Below are 17,623 nucleotides of genomic sequence, written 5' to 3'. Positions count from 1 at the left end.
GGACAGCTCTTCATCCTCTGGATGTCCTGGAATCAAGTGTGGAGTGCAGCATCAAAGAGCAGTGACTGCTGCTTTAGGGGTGGCCTCGGTCAGGGTGAGAGGCTGAAATGCGGTGGGGAAGCAGAGGAGGTCGGGCAAGGTGAGGCAGCAGCCTGCCTTACCTCTCTGAATGAAACAATCACCCCAGGGAGGAGCTGAGCCTAATGTGAGCAGCTGGACATGGAGAAAATGCTGCTTTGGAGCAACCCATTAGCCCATGTGGTGTTTTTCCTCCTCCAGTTTAGCTTCCATTGCTGGGCATTCCTGTTCAGATGTGTGAGCAGTGGCTGCTGCCACGTACTCACATCTCTGTGCAGCTGCGGGTTGTACTGCACCTTGTGTGGCAGTAACTACTTGGGGTAGAACCTGCTTCTACACTCAGGAGCCTTGGCCTGCACAATCTCTAGGGTAAGGCATCTGTGAATTCAAGGGGACAACAGACACTGGGAAAAACAAGTGTGAAAAAAAAAATAGAAAAACAGTCCTGGTTTAGTTTTGAGTAGACAAACGGTCTTGTTATGTATGCAGGAAAATGATTAACAAGTTGCTTGATTTCAATCAGTTTTCTCAAAGAAGGAAGATATATTCACAGATGTTGTAAATAAAAGTGCTTCTTGATTTCCAAAGTTCAGCAACAGCTTTAACATATATAGCATAGCCTCCATATATATGCTGACAAGCTGGAAGTATTTTGTTCTCCATTTGAACATCTGGGGATTATTAGTGTCTTAATTCATTGGTTTCTATTATTAATTATGGCAGCAGGCTGAATAATTATGATGCATTGCTGCAAAGACAGAGCACAATATTTTTTTTCAAAGTGCACTAGGACATCTTGCCATCATCTCAAACATAAAAAGCCCTAGAATATTTTTAAAAAGGAAAGTGGATTTTGTCTTATTCCAGGGAACTGATTTGCATAGGGACATTTGAAATTAATAAATTACTGTGTTCAGCAGGCCTATTTTGTGCCTGAGAAAAGAAGCGAATGTAATTTATTTCACCATGTTCCATTTCTTTTTTTTTTTCCCCTTGGTGAAGCAGCAAATATGGGAAGGGTATTTTTTGAGCATTTTGTGTAGAAAAACTAGCTTCTAGTTTGTACTTGGAGTGGCTGCAGGAGGAATTTAGGCTCAGGCTGCAGCATAGTGGTGCCAGACGTTTTCAGCTGACATTTGGTGTCTCATTTTCCTCTTGCTGTCAGGGAGAGTGGGCTGGTGAGCTCCCTCTCGAGCAGCAGCAAGCACTTCCTTTGGAATTCTCACTCAACGCCCACCCAAACAGTGATTTTCAGGCGAGTTGCTTGCACACATTTTCTTCATTGCGAAGAGGCGCTCTGTAGCTGTAAAAACAAGGTTTCAGGAGAAGGGAAAGTGAGGGGGGAAGGTGCTCCCCGGGCTGGCCCTGAGCAGCTGGCAGCAGGGCAGTGCTGCAGCGAGGCTTTGCCAAGGACACTGTGCCTTGGAGGTGCTCAGCACAGACCCAGGAGAGACCTCAGGTCTCATCAGAGCTGGGTCTGAGCTGGGGTTTATCATGGCAGTTCTTCGTTACAAGGCAGTAGGAATCCTGACTAAGGACTTCACCTCACTTCCTGCTGGATGCTATGGAAGAGGGGAGGAAGTACCAGCAAACCTGCTAAAGCAATTCTGCACTTTCAGAGGGAGCAGCACCACCAACATCCTGCTCCTGGACCTTTGAACCATTGCTGCAGATGTTCCTGGCCTGAGAAAGCTCCCTGTTATTACATCCAAAGAGCAGCAGTTTCTGACTCTGTGAAGGCTGAAGAGGAGTAACACAAACTATCCCTAGGCTCATCCACTGGGTTCAGATTCCCACCCACAGTCAACCAACTGAAGCTCTTTCCCAAAATTTGTCCCTATCTTTGCTCCACAGGTGGATACTCTCTGGATGTTTGTTTTGATTTCAAACAAGAATTGCACACGAGGTCTCTTTCATGCAGAGCAGAAGAGCTTTGTTAAGAAAGTTCCCAGTGATGTGCTCTGCACCATCTCTTTGGGAGACCTGCCAGGGAGGGGGATGTACTTCCAAAAGGGGTTGAGAAGGTGAAAAGACATACATTTGACCCTAAAATCCCTTTTTCCCTTCATATGTCCTCTGATAATAGGATGTGTAAGGAGTCAGTACTTCAATATCAGCAAGAGCTTCTGTCTGCAAATTTGACTGACCTCAGCAGTATTAAAAGATTAAATCATTATATAAGTCAGTTCTCCTTAACCACTTTTTCCAAAGAGATAGGTGTCAGAATATCTTCTGCTGCACATCATTCACTGTCTTATCCCTTATTTGATGAAATACATGTGTTTATATGTATTTCAGGCCTTCCCTTGGTCCAGGGATGACTGTACACTAGGTGTTAACATTGTATGTGAGCCAATATTTTATCATATGGGCATAGCCCAATAATTATTATTTCCAGAGCTCCGACATTACCTGCTGTACCTCAACCAAAATGCTAACACTAGAATTTACAGGCTGTGGGCCTCTACATTGCTTGCTTGAAGTCACCTAGAAAGTCTCACTGATTCACAAAGAATGACAGAATTATCAGCCCTTCAGAACTAATTGTTAAATGTCTGGCAGTCAATTCTTGGATACAAGAATCCTATTTTTGCCTAGATTTTTATTTTAATTTCTCTGAAGTGGATTCTAGGATCTTAGGTCTGGAGAGAATTTTCTGGGCACTCCAGACAGTGCTTCATATGATCCTCATCAAGGGCACTAATGGATTTACTCCTCTGTCAGTGGCACTACTGCACATGTTTGGTTGTGGAACAGAAGCTCCACGTTAGCTCAGATGGGAGCTGGGGACCAGTGAGGGCTGCCCACAGAAGAGTCTGGCTGCCTTGTTTTCGTCACTTGCAGGCACATCCTGCCACCAGGCAGACTGTTCCAGCTTCTGAATTTCAGCTTTCTCTGAAATAGTTACCTGAGAATCTGAAGGGTGTACATTCAACTTCCACAGACTGGAGGAAAGCCATATAGCTAAACCAGAAATTAAAATTAGAATCCTTCAAAATATTTGAAATCATTCCTCTGCACTCCCTTGATGAAAGACAGGAACAGGCACAGATATTAAGGAATTTAGACAAGATAGCTTTAAATAATTTATTTAACATTTCAGAAGACAATCCATCAGGAAAAGCAAGATCACTGAGTGGGTGGTCAGACACACTGGATATCTTTTCAGGATCCAGTTTATCCCAGAGAAAGAGCTCATCATCTCAGCATCTCCCTGCCATCCACAGAGGGGCTGGAGAGCGAGGGTTCAGCGGGGAGACTTTTTCAGTGAGAGAGATGATAAGCTGTTTCAGGCTACACAAAGCAGCATCTGGCCTCCACACACTTAAAAATAATGTGTTTTGACTAGTGTGTCTTATTTGATAGGCTATCATGTCATGTGCTGGCACTAACAGGAGATGTGAACAATATGAAATGTCATGTTAGGCTAAAGATGGAAAAAAATGCTGCAGAAATGCAAAAGATGTTGGCTTCGTCAAAGTGACTTTTTCTGATCAGAAAAGTGCTTCAAGAAAAAGTGTCTCGAATACAATTGATCTGGAGGGGGTTTTTTTTTGAAATAAAAAGGACAAGCATTTTGAGAAACGTGGCAGAAATTTCTTTTGTGCAGAGATAGGAGAGACTGACCCAGTCAGTCCAATTTTTACCTGTAGTCTTTACAGCTGGCTTCTGCCTCAAATCCTGTCCATCACAAAAGGGTACAAGTCTGTCCTTCTAGCACAAATAAAACTTTCCCACATAGTTGCCAATAACAATGCAGCAAATCTGGCGTGTGAAGAGGAGCTACTGAATTTAACATTACTGAAACCTGAGTAACTTTGAATTTGATCTGTGCCATTGCTTTATGCATACAGATCTGCTGTGCTTGGAAAAAAGTGGGTTTGTATTTAGCTTAGCTCTCTGTAGGTGTGAGGCTGGTGTGGTAGAGAAGCTTCTTAGTGTAGTTTTACTATGGTTTGATTAGTACAAATTGCATCCAATACTGAATTTACAAATAATCCAAAGCTTTTATAAGGGTGGAAGTCTTAACTTATTTATGTTTAATTTTTTTAAGATATGTACAGTTCTTTTTTGCTTCATAACCTCAGTATGGCTTTTATTTATATCCTCTCTTTTTAGAATGAGTTTATGGTTCTTGCTTTATGGTGATGTGAGCCCTGTGATGCATTCATAAGAGTTAGTATCTCATCAACAGCTGGATTGCTGAAAAGAGCTCAGGTCCTTCCAGAAATGGCAGCAGTCAATTTTAACATGAAGGGACTTTAAAAGTGTGCCTGGGTGTTTGGGTCTCTACGTTGAGTCCAAAAGATGGATTTTGTAATGAGAAAAATAATAACCTGTTTGGAGGCACGAAAATATTTTGTGTGCGTTCAAAATGTGCAGGGAGGGGAAACTTCTCAGTCTGAACAAAGTGATGTTTTTATTGTGGCCTGTATTTCGAGTAACTTAAATGGGAGATCAAACTGAAAATGCATTTTTCCCCCTCTCTGCCTTTATATAAATCCCTGCTTCTTTTGGAGGAGTCATCAGTCAAAGTGAGATACAGATAATTTGTGTCTACGTTTTGTGGGCTCTTCTGAGACAGGTGACAAGTGTTCCTGTATGAAGTGTTTACCTATGTAGTGTTTATCCTACAAATGCTAGCAAAGCTTGGGCCATCTCATTTTAGATTCAGTAAAGCATTTTCCATCACAACTTATTATGCTTAGAGGTGTAATTACAAGTTCTGCACGATCCTAGATGTACTCTAAAGTGTGCTAAAGACCTTGTTAAAGAAAACATGGTTTCTACCCACATGGTTGCCATACCTACAGCCTACACACAGTGAGAGCATCTGCATGTCCAGATAGGTCCTGGTCCCCCTTTCAAGTCCCAGATCAGTCTGTCCTGAAAGTTACAATTTCCTCTCATCTTGAAGTGTGTCTTTAAAAAAAATAAAAAATTAAACCAAAGGATTTCATACCCTTTTGTAATAACCACACTGTGGTGGTGCACAGACATGGCAGAGACATCTCAATGTTCCTGAGAAAGAACAATCAGAGATACACACACATGTGCACGTGCACACAGAGCAGTCTCCTGTTCCTCAGAGAGGAAGCAAACTTCCTCTGGTAATGGAGGATTTGAAGGAAATGGCATTATGTTTTCCACCACAGAAAAAAAAAAATGTGTCTTAGTAAGGATCCCATACTCCTTTCTGCAGTTTCCTGGACAGAAATAGATTTGAATGTGGGCAATAGCAGAGGTCAAGCACGCCCAGAACCCATCAGGCAAAGTGTATAGGTGATCACTACATGGGTGTGGAGTCCCACAAGTCCTGAGCGTGTCGAGATCTACCTGTGTGCCCTGGGCAAGTCCACTGAGAGCTGACACATCACACACCTTTATTCTGTCAGGGGGGATTTCTGGGGCATACAGGAACATGCATGAAGGGGTGGTAACTCTGTGTATATATTTCACATGTTGGTAGCCAGTGTCTCCCTTTAGAGGGTGATAGGTACCCAAAAATGTTTTGTGCCAGACCTAATGGACCCCTTGTCTTCCCACCTTTTTCCGGTAGCAAAAACTCCTGGGCAAGCTGTCAAAGGAGGTTTTAGCATACCTCTAACATGCCTCCTGTCAGCACATCCTGTCTGTGCTGTCCCAGAGACAGCTGTCAGCCCCCAGCCCAGGAATCCTCACTGTCCCCATGCTCCTGCATGGTCCTAGCAGCCCCCACCAGCCTCACACAGGTATCCCAACACAATCAGGGAGCAGGGAGAGGCACACAGACTTGTGTTCAGCACATGTGCATTTGAAAAGATGCAATATGGTCCATACTGCAGAGGTCCTGAAAACCCTAAGGATGAAAGAGAAGCTAATGCAGCCAGCAGGGACGTAGAGGTTGCCTGTCACTCTCATTTGCTGGGAGCTGGTCCTGGCCTGTTTTCACATAAGGACAATATAACCAACTCTATTAGTGCAAGTGGTTAGAGACTCTTACAACTCTCCTTGGACAGCAGCGACAGAAGAGAAATTCATTATGGAAATCTGAATCTTGGATCTGCTGCACACGCTTTTCCCAGAGGTGGGATAATACCTAAGCATGCCTGCTGCCGGCGTGACTGGCTCGGAGGCAGAACACAAATTGCAATTGTTTTATAACACTCAGGGACTTCCTTTGGAAGATAAAAATGCTTCAACTTATTTGCGTGCAAACTACATTTCCTCAGACATCCATCATGAGATTTCTTTCTTCTGCTTTTAATTAATCATGGATAGAAGATACTATCCCAGAAAGAGGAGTGTTAGCATTTGAGATATCATAAATATTGTTTAAATGGAAGAATTTGCCAAAATTACCCAGATTAATTAATGCCTTGGTGGCCTACAAAATCCATGTGAGTTCATGGTGGTAGCACTCAGTGTTTCAGCCTGTGAAGTTGAGCACATTCCTGTTTCAAAACTAAATGAAGCCTCCATTTTCCTGGCTGCATGAAGGGATTTTCCAGGAGCTGCAGTGTCAGTGACTCTTTAACTGCTGCAGAAGTAGGCTCAGAAAGTCAAACTAGTTTAAAATGCTGGTTGCTGTGGGATGTGGAGGAGGCCACTGGGCTTTGGGGCATGGGCAAGCAGCGTTGATGGTAAATGTCAGCTCTGGACTCACGCTCTACTTCTGCCATAAAATTGTCTTTCTGTATATGTTCTATTGAACTACCAAATGTATTGTAATGTATATTACATGCAAATGTCCAGAGTCTCTCTCCCAGCCTTGCCTCAGTTAGAGGAGACAGTCCCTAAAGTAAAACAGAAATAATCAGGTATTTTGCATGTGCTATTCTGTCATCAGATTTTTAATATCACAATATTTTCTCAGTTGTCTCATTTGCTGTCACTTGAGAGGAATTATAACAGACTGAGATAAAGCCTTGCAACTCTCACATCAGCCAACCTGTCTGAAGGGGCAAACCCTTACTCCTGCTTCCCATGAACATCTTTCACATCTTGTTCTTCTGGTTTTCCTTTCTTTCATATGTTGAGTTCTTTCCATCACTTAACCTTATCCTACATGGTCAGGTTAACTTTCCCCTTCCCCTGTGTTCACAGAGAATGCAAATAAACTGGAAGAAAGTGCAAGAGGGATCTACATCCCTTGTCCAGAGCATTACAACGGCTTCTGCATGCATGGCAAGTGTGAGCACTCCACAAACATGCTGGAACCGTCCTGCAGGTAACCCTTCTCCTACCAGCAAGGGAAGGCCACACACATGGAAACACTGACTTACAGAGACACTTACTCTAGATCAGCTATGGAAAATGATGGCAGCCCAGCCACGGCCCTTTGTGCGATAAAATCCATCAGAGTTAAATTATTCAGCCAAGTCCCAAAAGTGTATTGAGTTATGAACGATGTTAATTGACTGTAAAGCCATCCAGTAACCTTCAGTTATATTTAGATGTGTTTTTAAAAGCCCTTCACAAAGCACTCAGAGCAGGCTAGGTGCCCTCCTCAGCCTGAGGGGGAGGAGTGCCAGCAGTGCCTGTCCCTGCTGTGGCAGGAGTGATGCTGGAGGGGCAGCTGGCTGGGGCAGAGGTGGCTGCTTCAGCAGGAGGTGATTTTGGAGGAGGTTTGGGCAGGGAGGAGGAATATAGTGAAAGCACTGTAGTGCTCCTGCAGTGAGTGCCTCCTTGCACAGGTGCAGATATGTACTTCTGAAGTCCACACATTGGCCAGGTGGCTGAAAAAGGACTAATACACATGAAGCACCATTTTCCTGGGATGGGAGCACAAAGACACAGACCAGACTCTCCCCAGGGCAGAACCTCAATCCAGCTTCTCCCAGCTCACACAAACAGCCAGGGCACATTTTGCTCTTTGCAGCTTCTGCATTTTAGGTGCTCCATTCAGCTGGAAAATGTCCTTTCCTCAAGGTGCTGGCAGCTGTGGGAATGCAGGAGAAGAAAAGGGAGGAAGCACAAGGCTTAACCCATCAGGGTTAGCGCTCCACTAACACACCTGAGAGGCGCCCAAGCCATCTGTCTCAGTCCCTGACAGTTGCTGCTGCCATTGACCTGGATTTTCACATCTTGCTCGGGCAATTTAGGGGAAACAGGGCAAGAGCTAAAACTGTAAAAGTGCTGCTTGGCCCCAGAATCACAGAGCAGAGTGGAGATGTCAGGCTGCAGGATGGGAACTGGTGAGCAGTGCAGCAGGCAGCATCGGTGGAGGGGGGATGGCTGCAGCATCAATACAGGGGTTTTTTATAGCAACCAGATGAAATGTAAATGATGTATCCACTTTCAGGAACATCTAATCACATTTCATATGGAGTCTGGATGATTGCTTATCACCTCCTTAGGGGTAATCTGCATAAGGAACCACAGCTCCCTGGCTTTTCACCCTCCCCCACCTCCCCAAAGAAAGGGAGAAATCTAAAGTATGTTGTGCAAGGAACTAAATGGGTTCTCATCACAACGTGCAAGTAGTTCCACTTGAAGCCAGTTATGTCTTGGTCCCCTGGGCACCTCCTGGCACTCCCAGAGTGTTGTTCATTCTCACAGACCTTGGTGACCCTGAGGACCACAAGTCTTCCCCCTGAGAGGTTGAGCACTCACCGATACTCTCCCTCTGGGACTCCATTCTGCAAAAAAAACCCACATAAGCTTATGCTTTAGCCACTAATTTATTTTTTTTCTACATACAGTTTTTCCCAGAATTCTTTGAAAGCAGCAGGTATAAGGAGAAAAACAATATTTTTTGTTTCAGATGCGATGCCGGCTACACTGGACAACACTGTGAAAAAAAGGACTACAGCGTTTTATATGTGGTTCCAGGCCCAGTACGATTTCAGTATGTCTTAATAGCAGCTGTGATTGGAACCATCCAGATTGCTATCATCTGTGTTGTAGTCCTCTGTATTACAAGGTCAGTATCTCTGGTACTTTACAGTAGAAAAAGACTTTTGTTTTTCCTGCAATGTGCGCTGATTATACCGATTTCTGCAGTGACACTGCTGATAACAAATGCTGTTTAATTCACCAACAAACAGAAGGTATCATCTGGTCCAGCCAGTGCTCCTTCATTATTATGACTGAATTTTTACTTCCATCTTAATCAAACTTAGGTAGCAACGGTGCCTACAGCAAGTGAAGTTCTCTATTTTGTATTCAGATGCTTTGACAAATATTGTTCATATAAATAAGGGGAATATAAATACAGCAGCTGGATCAACACTTAATAAAACTAATCATATCTCCATCTGGTTTCCTTAAGGGCCCATTCCCTTAGTCCTAATCAGGCAGAGCATACAAACTTTTAAGCCTGTTTGCAACCCTGCTGATTAAATGATTTCATTAGGCTTGAGTGCATGTTCAAAGGCACTGCACATGTTTAGGGTCTTCTATATATGATGTACTTGGGATTTTTCAATTTAGTGAGGAGCAGAGGGTTGTGTGAATGGAAAAAGCCACAGGGTAGTTCAGATTGAGAGGGGTAAATGCAATCCTTCCCCTCCATGTGCTGCTCTCCCGCTTGACTGTGTTACAGTCCCTGGAAGGGCTTGGGGTAAGTTCTGAAGGTCAAACATCCACAGGCTTCTCTTAGAAATCACAAGGTTAAATTAATTCAGCTAACAGCACTGATGAATCGCTCTTTTAAAAATTATTTTCTTTTTAAAATTAAAATAAAAAAGCCAGGTATAAATACCTCCACATAAAATAAAATCTCCAGTCCTTATATTGCACTACCTGGCTGGAAGACAAGTGTAGAGTATTTGTTCCTGGAAAAGACAAAAAAAAAATAAAATTCATAAATCCTTCTCTGGCCTAAAGGCACAAAACAAAACCTTTTTTGGCCAAACAGAGTTCATCACGGGAATGGCAACTACGGATTGAGACAGTAGATTACAGAAGGTGGTATTCACAGAGGTAATTCAAACAACCAAAAATACAGCGTGTAGTGAGAGAAAGAAGGTGGTGTAGTAACTGATAACGGAGTAAATGTGTATTGTTTTGTCAAGTGACTCTAGTTTTGTCACCTTGATGCAGTGAGCAAAGTTCTTTATACTGAAGAATGAAGACAGGGAGCTCTGAGTGATCCAGTACTGTAATGCAAATTACCTGTCACCCTGTTTTCATACAGAGACAGTACCTTTTCCCCCACACTTTGTAACCAAGTCAATTTATGATCTTTTGACTTTTTTGTGTAATGCATGTAATTACTGCAGAGCATCCTCCATCCCAGTATAATGATTTGAGATACATTTGCAAAAGGATGCTCTTAAGTGGCCTAAGAGAAATCCACATGACAAGAGAGCGTTGTGGCAGCATATGCATAAGCAATTGAGTTTTTGAAGTTGTCTGCTTTGGAGAACCTGACTGTACTGGTTTGAACTCCACACCCTGAATTCTTGAAAGTGCTGAAACCATCTTGCCAGGTTCCTGGGAGAATGAAGGGAAACTTCACTCAGAGGGCACTGCGGCCAAAATCTTTGCTGCTCATTTCAGTGCAACTTCAGCTAATTAATTTATCAAGCAAGTTTGATGCACTGCATCCATTTGAGTGTCATAAAACTGCCATTATAATCTCCCAGCTATCATTACTGTTGTTGCTTTTAAATTTGTTCCTGTACAGTGCAAATCTGCAGGGGTGCAGGGGTGCAAATCCTCCATTGCTGGAAGGCTCTGAGCAAGTCCTGGGAACTTTTAGGGCCGTTGTTGCACAGACACTTTAATCTGAATAAACGGGCTGCTGACAGCTGAGGTTTGCCTCTTTCTCTGCCTCCTGGGCACTTGGCCCTCCAAGTTGCCACCATTACCATTTCTGTAGCCACACAGAGTCAGAGGATGGACTCAGCTGAAAACACAACCCACAGAAGTGGTGATGATTGGGGTTTAAGTGACTCAGTGCTTGGCTGCTCCTCACTAGTGCAAGCAATGGGAATAAGTTTTTTGGGTGGAGTAGGGAACCAGAGGCCAAGACAGTTTGCTGTTTTAACAGCGAGGCACAGTCTGCCCTAATGACTTTTTAGCTTAAAGATAAGGCAAAAAAAAGAAGCAGTGATAAAAGTGAAGGAGGATGGCAAATAATATAGGTATGGCCTTGTGTCATAATGATTCTCAGCAGTTTTCTTTACAGCTTCACATTTTTAGTGCTTCCCTAATGTTTAGTCACAGCAGCTTATTTATGTGAAGAAATAACTTGATTAAAAATGAATGCATAACGTGTTTTACCTGCTATGAATCACATTGCGAGTAACTCCAGCTCCCGAGCAAAGCTGCAGTGGAGGGAGGGAGGGAGGGCAGCCTGTGCTCTAGTCCTTGGTTTACATCGATGTAACTGCTGTGTTCATAAATGAATGCACCCCCAAACAGTGCACTACAAAGCACTTTTGATTAAAGAGTTAAGGACCAAGGAAAACCTATCACTCAGTTTTAGCAGATGGTTAAGTCTCAAAAGCTGGTTAAATGCCAGTGCCCCCATTAAGAACCCTTGGTGCACTTTAGACACAGCCCACCTGAAAATGCAATACCATAGTGTGTAACCAGCCCTGGTGTTGGTGCTGGGCACTGGGGCCTTCCCAAGCTCCCATCCACTGGTAATTTACAGTTAAAACATGGCCATTTTTGTTTCAAATATGCTTTTTCATCATCTTAATTGGAGTAATCTCTGCATTTGAATTGATTTGTCTCAACCTTGAAGTCAAGAATACTGTTTAGATACCATCAGTGTTAGTTTGAGGAAAGTGCCCATGAGATGTTCATCTCCTTGCTTCCAGCTGGAGCAGTTGGAACCCACCATGCACAGCTGCATCCCCTGGGGTTGCTGACCATCCCCATCATCCCCCAGCCACCTGGCTCCTCCGTGTTTCATAGAAGCAAGGAGCTTCTTGTGGTTGTGCCCACTGTGCTCCCTAACCCTGCTTCACATGGCTGAGTGCTGGGGCAAAGCAGGGCTGTAAATCCAGTGCTGGGGGCTCAGGAGGAGCTCTGGGAGCTCAGCCACACTGCCTGGGCGCTGGCCCTGGGTGTTGGTGGGGCTGTCTCAGCTGGTGGAAGTGTCACTGGCCGTGTCCTGCAGAGCAGCAGGAGGTCCCGGTGTGCGCATGAGACGCAGTGAACCAGCCCTGTGTTTGCTAACAGCGGCTCCCTGCCTCACTCCCAGAGTGGGATCGCCTTTTCAAGGAGCTGGCAGTGAATAATGAGTTTGTCATGAGATCTCAGACCAGCTGAAGTCTGCCTCAGTTCCGTACTGAAAGCTCCGCCGTGACCCCCGAGAGCGCAGGAGACGCGGGCTGGCTTTTCCTGGAGTAATGATAGCAGCCTACTTCACTGCTTCCCAGGAAGGAACAAGGCAAAATATAGCCTACAGCCACACAGCTTCTCATGAGGGGGTGGTCCTGGTGGCTTAAAAGTGAGGCAAGTCAGGACAGTCTGACCCATATTTTGCTAGACACTTACATAATTGTATCCCAGCATTTTTTGAAATGCTTCCTAAGTTCTTACGCTCTTGTTTAGCCTTTCAGTTGACGTCACAAAACTATAACATCACTCCCCATTCACTGGGGGGGAATGACCTTTTTTATTTTAAGGGGTCAGTAAAAATCTTCTTCACTCTGTTCTGCACTTAGTTATTTGACACAGAGCTGCAGGTGTGTGCTTTAAGCTGTCACTGCACTGAGGTGGGCTCTCCCCAGTGCAAAACCCATAGGGTTTCACAAGGTGCTGCTGAAAGCCCTCCTGTAACAGAAGAACGAGTCAGCCCCATACAAAGGGAATGTTTTTCCATGTCAGTGTGGTCTGGAGTGTCGTGGGGCCTCTTCTCATAGCACTCCAACAGGGTGTTTCAGTCTCTGTTGTGCAGCTGCCCCCAGTTTTTACCGTAACACCCTTGGCTTTCAGCTGATTAGAACACCCTGTGGCCTCCACCTGGGATTAAACTTCTCCATGCTTTCAGCCTGAGGGTGCCTTTCCCTGAGAGGGAGCCAGAAACACACCATTAGCTTTTTATTAGGGGGAAACATAGCATCCCCACAGCTGGTGCTGCTGCAGGTGAAAGGTTGAAACATGCCCTTGCTGAGGGTCACTGGAGGTCCTGAGACACAAGGGGTGTGCCCCTGCAGCTGTCCAAAGGAATATCAGGTTTGGGGCTTTCCAGCACAATTGCTTTCCACACCAAGCCAAGCAGCCGTGGCTCGGTGCAGGCACCTGTAATTAAAGCAGCTATTTGCTCATGGGCTGAGCACGGAGCATTTCCATGGAGACTCAGGGGGACTGCAGACACTTAAGGCCTTGGAAAGGCAGCACCTGCAGCCACTTTGTAAACACTTCACAGACCTGGGACACTGGCCAGGTGAGCGTGGGACCATCCTGGACCTTCCACCTGCTCAAAATAAACCCATTATTTAGAGCTGAACCCTGCCGTGCGGTTGGGATCATTGCGATGCAGCAAGAGCCCAGCATTCAGGAATCTGATCATCTCCCTTGCCATAATTTTGTTTACAGTATGTTTTTGGGGGTTGTGGTGCCATTACCATTGGCTAGCACATTTCATTTCACTGAAGAGGAAGCACACTGAGGGCTGGAGGATGCCCCTCTCGCCCTTGCATCCCTGCTGCCCCTGCCACCTCTGGAGCAGATGTGTTGCTAAGAGCCGTGTATTCTCACAACTCTCTTTTCCAGGAAATGTCCCAGGAGCAACAGAATCCACAGACAGAAGCAAAACACAGGGCACTACAGTTCAGACAACACAACAAGAGCATCGACAAGGTTAATTTAAAGAGCGCATGTTTCCACAATGGCAAAACTAACTGCAGAGAGCTTGGACTACAAAATACAGTATTATAGACAAAAGATTAAGACAAGATCTACACATGTTGCCTTGCATTTGTGGTAATCTACACCAATGAGAACATGTACTACAGCTATATTTGATTATGTATGGATATATTTGAAATAGTATACATTGTCTTGATGTTTTTCTGTAATGTAAATAAACTATTTATATCACACAATATAGTTTTTTCTTTTTCATGTATTTGTTATATATAATAAATACTCAGTGATGAGAAAAAAATTGCCTTTCTTAAATTTGCTGTATCTCATAGCTGTGTATAGTCTTGGGATGTTGTATATGGACACTAACAAATCTCTTTTTTTTTCTTTTTCCAGTTCTAGTGGCAATTTTGAGTCTACTGAACTCAGTAGTAGGGTTTTGAGTTGGTCCAAGATCAGCGACAATTATGGATGTGGGAAAGGTGAAGAATAATTTAACCTACATTGAGGAGGGATAAAATATTTCAGATCCGGAGTCAACTACATTTCATCAGCCTTCTTCTCCCATACCATCTATCTTTACTCTCCCATAGCTTAGGAAGTCTTTGCCTTCTAAATTAAATCCTAACCGAAAGGGAAATGGAAATTCTCAGTAACCGCAGTGAGAGTGTCGGGGGTAACGTTTCCATTTGGGATGGAATTAGGTGTCTGTCAAGGTGAACCCTACGAGAACACTTTGCAGAATCTCCAACTCTGGTCACTGGAGTGAGTGAAAATTGCTTCTCACTCTTGATTGAAAATTATTAGGTTAAAAAAGTTAATAACATAATAACAGCTGAAATGCCAGTCCCATTTGCACCTCATGAACATGCTGATATAATTTATTTTTTCAAAGAGAAGGTGAAAACCACTCAGAAAATACCTTATGAATAACTTTATGGGTGACCCCACTCCATTAAATGTAATGAACCCAAATGTTGGCTATACCTCAGGAAAATAAGGGCATGTGTTTTGTCACATCCACATGATGGACAAGATGCAAAGTTATTCCTGTGATAGCTGAAACTCTCCAAAACACATCCTTTCCAGAAGGTAATTGTGCTGTGAATTTTGAAGACAGCAGAGTGAGACTGAAGGGCAGAGTGGGGTAACATCACTGCTGCTGGATAACATCCACTCCACTAATTGAGTGCCCAAGCTCTAGTCCCACTGAGTAGCAGAGCTGAACTAAAGAGCCTTTGCAACAGCAGCCACTGTGCTGCTCCTCTCCAAAGAGACTTTGCCCAGGCAGAATGCACCCAAGACAAGAGTTAGGAGTATTTCTCACTGTCATCACCATGTCAGAGTCAGACCTGGGGTTACCTGGGATGATGTCTCATGAGTGTGTTTCCATTTCCTGCTTCAGCATCCATCTGGTCACTCACAGCAGTCACCACCAACCCCACCAGTCACAGCCCACCCAGCCTGGCCTTCAGACACGGGTGCAGCGATACCTCTACTCTAACATGACTTTTGGTCTTTCCCCTCCCTACCCCAGCCTGCTTTAAAGTGAATCCATTGCATGATGTTCACACGGTCTCAGTTTTTGTCTTGTTCTGGGTTTCTTGGCTTTTTAAAGGTAATAAAAGGTGATTGGCAAGAGATGCTTCCAGACACCTGGTCTGTGCTGATTGATGGGAGTGGGAGCGGTGTTGCACAGGCAGAGGGGCTGATGATGGCACAGGGCAGCTCTCTGGCACTGGGGTGCTGGGCCTGCAGGGACCTTCTGCTCCCTGGAGCCATAGGCTGGGCCAAGGCAGAAGGAGAGGGGGCTGTCCAGCCACCCCCTGCTCCTCAGCCCTTGCCCCAGCTCTCCGATCTTGGAGTCTTGTTTTCAAACTGGAAGAGTGATACAGTGGGGCAGGAGTGCACAGAGGAGGCTGTGAGCCGGTGTGATGCTGGCTGGCTGCACCACAGGGATGTTTCCACGCTCAAACCCACTGCAAAATACTCTGTCCCAGTCCTTGCTGGTTTTGTGTCCCAGGCTCGGGCTCAGGCAGGGTGGTCTGACAAGGAGCGCAGGCCAGGCACAGCAGTGCTGCACTGTACGGGTTTGGTGGCACAAGATCCCCTCTAGAGAGACCTTGCAAGCTCTGGTAACTCAAGCCCAAGTGGCATCACAGCCCTCCCCTGCCTGACACAGCGATGGCAGTCAGCTCCTCCGAGCAGCACTTCAGCATCAGGCTGAGGATTAGGCTGAAGGAGGCAAACGCAGCCCTACCCTGCAGACACCCTCCCGTGCTTTGTGCTTCCTGAGCGAAGAGTTGGAGTCTTAACAAGTGTCAAAACTGCATATTTTGAGCAGATTCCAAATGTCAGTCCCCCCACTGGGACTATCAGGTCTGGATTGTTTATTTTGATGGCTTACATTAGAAACAAAAGTCAAATGTTAGTACATACAGATCACCACGGAGCTATAGCAATAAACCTGAATTTTAAAGCAAGGTTTGGCCTGGACGAAAATAGCACAGCATCACTTAGGAGTGAAAACAGGAGCCCGACACACTGTCTCCAAACTTCCCAACATTATGAGGCTGGCTTTTACTGAGCAGTGGCACATTTAATCCCCTAATAAACAGCCTGCGTTTGCCAGGTGTCACTAGCTGCATCCCCAGCTGCAGGGCCTGTCACAAAGCCTCACACCTCCCCAGCAAGGCCAGTGTTCAAATAGCTGCTGCAGAGAGGAGGGCAGACAGGGGAAAGGGATTTTCATTTTAACACACGGGGGGGCAGGCCCCTCCTCTTTTGCTCTTTCAAACTTAACCTTCAACGTGCTGGCATGGGCTCACAGACTGACAGTAACAATGTCTTGGGGTTGTACGTACAGGAACGGAGATTTCTACCAAAGACATTGGCAGAAACTGTACAAAATACAGCAAATTTGGAGACGTGGATTTTTTCTTTTTCTGAAGGGTCTGGAAGATGTGTGTTTGTTAGTTCCCTCTGCTGGCCAGAACTCGAGATGTGTCAATGTCTGTGCAGTGTAACAGAAGGTGCAGGGAGGTGGGCTGGGCACATAAAGGCCCGGCCAGGCAAAGCCATGGCCATAGGGATTGTGCCATGCCCCAAGGCAGAGCCCAGCTCCTCTACCTGGAGTCACACAGAGGGCTGAAAAGGTGTTGCTGTTTGTTCTCAGTGCATGCTTCAGCAGCACGAGCAAGGCCCCTTGTGATGCTCACAGAGACAGACTTGGGGAGGACAGTAATTCATCTCTTTTGGTTGTTTCATAGTTTTTTTGTCATGGTAACTGTAAATAACCTCAACTACCAGCACTCACCTACTTTAAAAACCACATTAAATGACCAAATGTGCAAAAATCACTGAGAAGACCAGTATTCCACACTCAGTGTGATGGCTTTGGGGCATGACACATGGCCCAACAGCCTGCCGTCACTTGCTGGCCTGCTTGTTTTACCACAAGCCACACCAAAAGGTATAAAAGGTAAAAAGAGGTAAAAATAAAACTGTTGGCACACCCATTCCTAAAGGAACAGCCTGTAACATTCCTGGAGCAAGAATCCGTGTCCTTATTTTGTATGCGATGTGTTTATCACAGCAGCATCCTGTCCTCAGTCCTCAGAATAAAGCCAGGCGTGCCATTGGCAGAGCCCCTCACCCTCCCCAGCCTGGGCTGGTCAGATGGTGTCCAACACCTTCCTCCTGCCCTCGGGTGCTGGGCTGGATCCCAGCCCACGAGGGACTGACCTGCAGCTGCCACCCTGACTGATAGCAGTGCTGGGGCATTGTGGAGGCA

General features: G+C 45.2%; 1 protein-coding gene across 1 annotated transcript in view; it reads left to right on the top strand.

The window, feature by feature from the left end:
• Window positions 1-15,483, top strand: part of TMEFF2 (transmembrane protein with EGF like and two follistatin like domains 2) — a 121,897-nt gene extending 106,414 nt beyond the window's left edge. The window contains exons 8-11 of the mRNA XM_033516084.1: window positions 7,165-7,288; window positions 8,825-8,983; window positions 13,738-13,824; window positions 14,227-15,483. Coding sequence (XP_033371975.1) covers window positions 7,165-7,288; window positions 8,825-8,983; window positions 13,738-13,824; window positions 14,227-14,323 — 467 coding nt within the window. The 3' untranslated portion in view covers window positions 14,324-15,483. The remainder of the gene's footprint in view (window positions 1-7,164; window positions 7,289-8,824; window positions 8,984-13,737; window positions 13,825-14,226) is intronic.
• Window positions 15,484-17,623: the final 2,140 nt, after the last annotated feature.

This window comes from Parus major, chromosome 7 (assembly GCF_001522545.3).
Source record: "Parus major isolate Abel chromosome 7, Parus_major1.1, whole genome shotgun sequence".
Classification (NCBI taxonomy): domain Eukaryota; kingdom Metazoa; phylum Chordata; class Aves; order Passeriformes; family Paridae; genus Parus; species Parus major.
The sequence above is the reverse complement of the archived record's forward strand: the minus strand, read 5'-3'. Positions and strand labels throughout refer to the sequence as shown.